This window comes from Ylistrum balloti, unplaced genomic scaffold (genome assembly GCF_031769215.1).
Source record: "Ylistrum balloti isolate Yb309-2 unplaced genomic scaffold, AGI_CSIRO_Ybal_v1 Utg369918, whole genome shotgun sequence".
In the NCBI taxonomy this organism is placed as follows: Eukaryota; Metazoa; Mollusca; class Bivalvia; order Pectinida; family Pectinidae; genus Ylistrum; species Ylistrum balloti.
The window spans coordinates 1,893-10,916 of NW_026782037.1; the positions used below are offsets into that span (position 1 = coordinate 1,893).

General features: G+C 35.6%; 2 protein-coding genes across 2 annotated transcripts; both read left to right on the forward strand.

The window, feature by feature from the left end:
- Positions 1-515: 515 nt before the first annotated feature.
- Positions 516-886, forward strand: LOC132546870 (collagen alpha-1(I) chain-like; the record flags this gene model as incomplete). Its single annotated transcript, XM_060210596.1, has 1 exon — positions 516-886. A coding segment is annotated over one exon (371 nt), but the record flags the coding sequence as incomplete, so codon positions are not given.
- Positions 887-3,511: 2,625 nt separating this feature from the next.
- Positions 3,512-3,931, forward strand: LOC132546872 (uncharacterized protein K02A2.6-like). Its single transcript, XM_060210599.1, has one exon. It carries the CDS (start codon positions 3,512-3,514, stop codon positions 3,929-3,931), a length of 420 nt encoding a protein of 139 aa, XP_060066582.1.
- The last annotated feature ends 5,093 nt before the right edge of the window (positions 3,932-9,024 follow it).

The following is a 9,024-nucleotide window of genomic DNA, read 5'->3' on the forward strand; positions in this document are numbered from 1 at the left end:
ATTTTTAAATATTAAATCCAAGTACTGATTAATGATGCTTTATACTGAATGCACTATTTTATCGTTTATTTTTAATACAACAAAAATTCAACATTCATGATGTGATAACAACATCGGGTATACAATTTATATATAAATTGTTCACCAGTATGGGTGATATGTCAACAAAATCAGCGGGCTTTAAGGTACCCTTCAAAACTGTCAAAATTGCTTTATCGTTTTTCTGCTTTGAGTAAGAATCATTTTTTTTTTTTTTTTTTTTGAGAAAATTAGATACAATTCATTTAAATGTAAAATGTAAAAATCAAATAAATTTTGTCGATTTACTTCAGTTTTATAAGGAGCTGTATTGTATATCCAAATTTCTTTAAATAGATATATTAAGGATTTGGGCATGAATTTTCGAATGCCTAAAACGATAACCAAATGGATATGAATCCTAACCTCGTTTACCTTGTGTAATCAATATAATAATACAGTTATAAACATTCTAGTTACACATCTTTTTATTTCAGCATTGGGATTGATTCTCCTCAAATCAGATCTCAATGAAGGTCCACCAGGACCAACTGGAGGAGCCGGCGCGACCGGAGCTACTGGAGCGACAGGCCCGACCGGAGCTACTGGAGCGATAGGCGCGACCGGAGCTACTGGAGCGACAGGGTCAACCGGACCAACGGGACCAACGGGACCAACAGGCGCAACAGGACCAACAGGTGTAACCGGACCAACAGGACCAACAGCCGCTACAGGACCAACAGGACCAACAGGCGCAACAGGACCAACGGGACCAACGGGACCAACAGGACCAACGGGCCAAACGGGCCATACAGGAGCCACCGGTCCCCCTGGATTTAGAGGTGGTAGTGGAGGTGGAGGTGGCTAGGATGTACTATAGAATCACTATGTGTTGCAACATTAGCAAATAAAACATCCAGCACTGATTGGTGTTTGGTTACATATAAATTGTTGAAAAAAAATCAGCGTGGTAAATATGAAACACGGAATTAATCTGCAGTGGTAAGACTAGGACATGGGTCGGAAATCAACAATAAACATGGATAAAAAATGAAACATAACAGTAAACATGGACAACAAAATGTAACAGTACACATAGAATAAAAATGTAACAGTAAATATGGACAAAATATCTCATATAACAGTCAACCTGGATAGTAAACACACATAAAAATGTAACAGTAACACAGACCAAAGATGTAACCAACCATTAACATGGACCAAATATGCAACAATAAACATGGACCAAAAATTTAACATAACATAATGTTATTGTAAACATAGACTAAAATACAACAATAAGCATAGACTAAAAGGCATCAATTAACATTGACAAAATATGTATCATAACAAGAAAAATAAATCAAATTGTAACAGTAAATATGGACAAAAAGGTTACAAAAGATTAACAAAAAAAAATGACAGTTAAAAGGACCAAGTATATTAGACAGAGGTAAAATTAATGATTTTGACAACTTTCGTTCAGTTTTACATCGATATCATATATATTGTCTGAGTATTATTACATTAACCATATTACTGTCTAAGCGCCACACTACGATTCCTAAGTACTCTGTAACCTGGAAGAAAATTACCAAGATACACACCAATAACTAATTCCTATATCAACTGACAAGAAAATGTAAAATACATCTTTATGGTCAAACGACATAGAAAGTTATTTGATCCTGCAGCGAAACAAACTTTGTTAATAAAACCGTTTCAGCATTACTTAAATCAGAACTGATATTCTCATAAGATTTTTATCCGTGAATACGTTACGTAACATGCATATATATTGCTTTTATGTAACGCTGATAGTATATGTAATAATCCATTATGAAATAACATTTTCAATAATTATATATTTCACTCTTTTTCACCGGCAAAAATTATATGAATACATATTCTTCTCATTGGTGTCTCAATTATCATTCTAGGAAGAGCTCCTTGGTAATATTTTAAGTTTAACCGCGACGTGTAACATTAGAAGAATATGGGCCTAAAATAGGCTCTGATATAATACTAACAACACCACAGAAAACATACGCTGGATAACTTTTAGAAGTAAAAGATGTTTGTTTGAAAGGAAGGATAATCTAAAGTTCATATCTAAGTATCGGTGCTCACCACCAATTGATAACACCCTATGATACGTTTTAGTTTTAAAAAAATACATACTGAAGTGATTGTTTAGTGTCTAAGAATATTTTATATCGGTAGCGAGGTTGAGATGCGTGTAACGTATACACATATTGGTTCGGTTGAGAAACCCTACTATGCAAGCACATACCTGTGCGTAGTACGATCTACTTGTGTGTAATACGACTTGTAGCGAGAATTAAACTTCCGGTTCAATTTTGAACACACGTGTTGTGTTATGCAGTAATGTAACGCTCTAATTAATTACGTTTGAGAGCGTAACACGGTGTCAGATCAGGGATTTGATGAAAGTACATTACAGTAAGACGAACTGGTCTTGTAAAATTTCATCATGGCTGAAAAAGCAACTCCGGCAACCCATGCACCTCATGCTATGCCATTGGATCTTAAAAGAAATTTGGCTACAAAATGGAGAAAATTAAAAAGAATATGGTCAAATTATGAAATTGCCTCGGATTTAAGTAAGAAGGAGGCTAAGATAATAACAGCACCGTTCCTTTCATGTGTAGGGCCAAATGTTATAAAACTGTACGAAGGGTTTGAATATTGATATTGCTGAATTTTTTTTAAAGCCTTTGACACGTTCTGTATAGGCCAGACGAACGAAACGTACGAGCGGTACTGTTTTAACAAACGCGATCAGGGACCAAATGAGACTGTTGATTATTATGTGTCTACGCTGACAAATTTAGCTAAAACATGTAACTATGGAAATCTAGAGGATAGTCTAATGAGAGATGTAAATGTTGTTTGACAGTTGCCCATTAGTAATGACCGGTATGCATTACTGAGAAAGGCTACTGAACACGACAACGGTCAAAGGGAGATCATCTTATGTGATGGCCTAAAAACGCGAACTGAAGTACCCGAGTACTTGTATCAATTTTATACCTTTCGTAATGAATTGACAGTTCAGAATGGACTAGTGTTCAAGGGTGATCGTGCCGTGGTACCTGTAAGCGAAATGAAGAATCTAATTGAGATTTCTCATTCTCACACTGGGATTCAAAGTAGCATCAGGTGTATCCGTGAGTGCCTCTATTGGCCGGGCATGTATAAGGATATTGAACAGTTTGTCAGCGAATGTGAAACTTGTAGTAGTTACTCGAACAGTCAACAAAAGGAACCAATCATCAACCACGAAATATGTAAAAGGCCATGGCTAAAGATTTGAGCGGACATTTTTAAGCTCAATCAGAAAGATTTTCTTGTAACAGTAGACTACTATTCAAGTTATTTTGAGGTAGATCGACTACATGATAACACCGCGAAGGAGATTATCAGCAAACTCCGAGCTCATTTCGCGTGCCACGGACTTCCAGATTCGGTAATGACTGATAACGGTCCTCCATTTGGATCTTACGACTTCAGTGAATTTGCACAGAACTATGGGTTTGAACACATTACAAGTTCTCCCCACTACCCTCAGTCAAACGACAAGGTAGAATACGCAGTCACAACTGCAAAGCCAATCATGGAAAAGTCTATTGAGGATGAGCGAGATCCCTATTTGGCACTTCTGAATTTGAGAAACACACCAATTGAAGGCCCAGATTGTTCTCCAGCTGCGCTTGTAATCAATATGAGAACGAAGACTCAATTATCAATGTCAGCATCGTTGTTGGAACCTATGGTACCTAATAATATCAATGAAAAACAAACTCATCACAAAGCAAAACAGTCATTCTACTATGACCGTAACACCAAAAAACTCGCTTCTCTGAAAGCAGGCGATTCTGTTTTTATTTGACCTCAAGGACGTTCTAAGGTATGGACAAAAACCCAAGTTTTAGATCAAGTTGCTATTCGCTCATACAGAGTCCGAACAGAGGATGGTCGCGAGTATAGGAGAAACCGAAGGCATTTGCGTGAAACTAATGAACCACTAAGGCACGAACATCACTTAATAGAGCCTCTTGCACAGACTCACCAACCTACATCATCAGAACGATCTACACCTACATCGCGGATCCCGATTCCGACTAGGCTAGCCTCCAAAGAGACTGGATCTGTGAATCGCGTGTTTTTAAATTCAGTGTGCCATTTTCAGTGTACAGTATAGCAGATGTTTATCATTTTATTGTTCTATAATTTTGAGGACAAGTAGTCTCTTTTATTATGATGTTTATCTTGTTAATCTAGTCAGTGACATTCTACCGTGAATGGACAGTTCAATTTGGAACGTAACAGATAGTAACAAATCTATGACTTGATCAGTAATGTCTTGGCACACACCGCGTTGATGAGTACCCGTGTTTGTGTTATGACATTGAATATCTTAATAATGACAATTATAATTTCAATATATTTTAATACACTTTGTACCAGCTTAAATTACAAACAAACAAAAAAACATTTGGATTCATGGTTTGTGCTCTAAAGTAAATCTTAAGTGATATATGACATCGTGGAAATGGACTTTCAGGATCCTTACTGTATTTTCTTTATATGTACAATTTTTTATTAGGATCTTAATTTCAATCTTGAGACGAGGGTTGTAACGTATACACATATTGGTTCGGTTGAGAAACCCTACTATGCAAGCACATACCTGTGCGTAGTACAATCTACTAGTGTGTAATACGACTTGTAGTGAGAACTTCCGGTTCAATTTTGAACAGACGTGTTGTGTGATGCAGCAATGTAACACTAATTAATTATGCTAGAGGGCGTAACAATGCGGAAACTATTGTTTAAGTAGTGCTAAGTGTTCATAGAAAACTTATAATTATATATCCGATTCTATAATTTGTCTCTGCCAATTTATGTATGGCAGGTCATCAGTTATTCTCACAGGATTCATGCCTAATTAATATAACATAATGGTTAAAGGAGGAGTGCCAATTTGGGCCTTCTGGCGGCCATGACCGATATTTTTTATTTCTTGTGTAGGAATTCCTTGGGGTTAGGCGGTCATGATATGACATAAAATTAAGGTCAGATCTGAGCCATTCATTAGTTATGGGGGGGTAAAGTGGGGGGTAAAATTCATAAACAGCTCCATTATGACAAACCTACATTATATTTTTGGATTTTTTCTTCTTAATTTTCATGTAATAATCCATATCAAAACATTCATTAGTAAAATTGATTGAAAAAAATATTCCTTTGATATAAACTCGTTCATCAATGACTAAGTTTTTTTAATTATTCGTACTATCGACAATGTGTTGAACAGTTTATATTTTTATGTGAATTATATTATATAAGGTGGAAAGACAAACTAAATACACGTAATGAACGCAAGAGATATGCTGCTATCCATAGTGATACGGGATCAAACCCTATATCGCAATAAAGCACCAAACCATGTTAAAGGAGTAGTTGCATGGCGGCCATATTCATATTCATCAATAACTTTCTTTCTATTCAATCGATTGCAACGTAACATGCAGGAGGGGATAATTGAATGAGAGTGCTCATTTTGAAACACACAAAGAAAATAAAAATGGAAACAAAATGGCATCAAAAATGCTGACTTCTGATTCGTCTAAATTTAAATATTACTTAATTTTCACATAACTTCGTATATTCTTCCATTATTGGAGAGATAGGAGATAATTTCTTCAATTATTAAGGTTGATGAGGCAAATGTATATTTTTACCAGATTATGAACAATTTTCTATCATTGCCAATTTTTAAGAGATGAAGTGCATTTGCGGTGAATACGTACGAAACACCTTCACTACTCGGCCAACGCAGCCCCAGTTAAGTCCATGTACAGTTCGCTACCGTTATTAAAGAAAAAAGGGGGCATATGCCAAGTTATGGATATCGTTGCATATACAGGCTCGAAATTTATTATGCATTATCTGTTCTGTTTGAAATTCTGAAGATTGTGGTCATTTCATCCCTCTGACCTGCTGGGCTTGTTCGTCATTTGGCATGCAATTTTGTATCCATATATTGTATTTTGTTTGGGTTTATGTCACGAACGGATCTGGCACCGAATAAGGTCAGTGAATTGTCGATGGACCATGGTTTCATGGGCTCCTGCTTCACTCAGGTGTTCATAAAAATAGCTTAGTGCTTGCTTAATTAGGTTGGTACCACATGTAATTGTCCATCTATTCATAATCTAACACAGGGAATTCAACTCAGCTTTGAAAAATCTTAACTGTTTGATCCTAGAATTGTGCGATTCAACAGCCGTGTTGATATTCTCCGGGCTTTAAAATTGAAGGCATGAAAAGCTTATATCCAGAATCTGCCACTGTACTCACAACATCTCAGAAACCACGATCATCTATTATGTGATTATCATCAATCAAAAGGACCTTCAAGTTATCAACAGACTTTAATATCTTGTCTGTTATTTTTGCATTCTTTTTCATCTTAGAAGGGACCGACAGTGTTTAATATATATCCATTAGGAAATTATATACTTATGAATATGACATCATTCCTTTTTTCTGACCTCAATAGGTTTTTTACCAATAGAGATGCAAATATCATCAAGGACGAGGGTCACGTTGTTACCAAAAATGTCTGTGTAAAAACAATATTGTAGCTTAGAGCTTGTTCGCATGACAAATGATGGTGTCAAGTTGGTTCCTGAAACTTACACATGATTTGGAATATTCTGCTTACAGTTGATTTGTGAATTTTAAAAAAAAGCATCATCGAAACAGTATCAATGCAATCTGAGTTGATATTCCTTGTATATGGATATACCTGGACAATCGACTATAGTAGCATGAATCTTTTCGAACTGATCGCAATATATACACTTTCGATGTGACGCAGAGGCATAGAAAAGGTCATCTACCTTAAGACATTAACTATCTGACGGAGTTGTGTCATCGTTTTCGCCTTCATCATTACAGTTTGCATCGCCGACATCGTCGTCATTTTCATTGGCTGAACGATAAAAGGGTGGAAGCCATTTCCGACTTTGAACTACTTTCACTGGGAAGTGCATTCAATCCCAATACACCTGTTTTCCATTTTAGAGGTGTACAGAAATTGCTTTTATAAATATAAGAGATATAATTTTCTTTTGAAAAGTTAACAAACTGTAACAGCAATAACAATAACGACTGTTTAACAAAGGTACAAAATGATATGTTCATTTCTTCTTAAAGACATATAGCATTAAATCAACCTTTCAATTGTATCAAGATTGATAGTTGTGTCAGGATAATGATATTACTTTGCGATAGTGATACTAGCTGAGAGCCTGGTCATAAAACTATGATGTTCAGGTCTTCGTCTTCGTGACACAGGGTAACCTCATGAAATATCAGATTTGGTGATAATCAAAGGTTCTCTTCAAGGCGCACTCATCAACCCAATCATGTGAATGCAAATGACAAAAGAACAAACTGATATGTCTGTATTTTGTGTTTTTGAATGCAGATGATAGATGAAGAATAAAGCTGCGTTGGTTCGTTAAAATCTAAAATTTTAATAAATGTTTTTTGTAATAAGTTTTCCTGTTCAAGTTTAATTTACATATAATGTCTACAAAGAAAGTCAATTAATATATAGATATTCAAAGTTGACAATGTATGCTACTGGTGCGTGGGACAATAGAATTTGTTTGGTTTAGTATAGGACTGCTTTAAAGTTTTTGATATCAGTATGATACTCTATCATAAGGTTTATTCAAAAGATTATTAGGAAATAGCAGGAAACTTCTATCGGTCATTTTGTTGTTTGATTGGTCACAAATTGTAACATGCCTGCTAGGTCTAATGTATAAAATTATGTCAGAACTGGAGAGCGATTAATCCTACACTTGATAGGTTATTTTTATTGTACAATTTGATCATGTACTCTGAGTGCTTCGATATTACGGGGTAAACTAAAAGAAGTTCCAAAATCTTGTCATATCCAGTAATTCACAAACACAATATTTATTTGATGAAACAATAGTTATCGAAAAATAGTTAAGGATGAAAATTTGAGAGTACTCAAATGATAACTAAACTGTTTTGCTATTAATGTGCAAATTTGCTGAAAAAGAAAATTGGGTTTTGAGGCATGTTTGCAAGTAAAATGCAGTTTGTGTTAAAAGCATATGACATACAGCTGATTGTCATTGCTAAGGCCATTATATATGCCATTCAGCTGTGTAACTGGATTGTAATTTGGATATTTTTCTTGACTTCTGTCAAGTAAAAGGCCCACAGGGTTCTGTGTTTTCCAAGTATCGTAATTGGCACTACAGTCAGAATTATGGTCCAATAGGTGTTTAACTGTTGGTGTAGGCTCTGCAATCGACTAATTTAGATGAAAAAATATATAAAATATTGTGGGCCATTGTTCATCCTCTATGCAGCAATCCTTTCCACATGCCTTACCTCTTTTTAAATTCAATCAAGACTAAAGTTATATTTGGACTAGAGTGAGCAGAGCGATAGCTTGTTTCAATTCTGGACTTGTTAACACTAGATAGAAGAGATTTTAATATACTTTGTCAAGTGAAATGCCTTGTATCTGGATGCTGTTCCCTAAATAAATCACGACAACTTTCTAACATAAATGGTAGGTACGTTTTGTCCTAATTATAATCGACCTAACTCACACTGGTGACTATCTAATATAAATGTTAAGTACGTGTTGTCCTAACTATAATACAACTAATTCACACCGGTGACTATCTAATATAAATGTTAAGTACGTGTTGTCCTAACTATAATAGAACTAATCCACATTATTGCACCTCGGACTAGAATGCATTGATCTGATTGGACGTTGCTTGCCCCCTATAAATCTATAGGGGGCAGCTGAATATATAGGGGGCAATGGCCGCCATCCATTATCTCTGAAAGGCGTCACTTCGTAATTTCAAATCACAGATTGGCGATATTCACATTCTGTTCCGTGTCGGAATATTG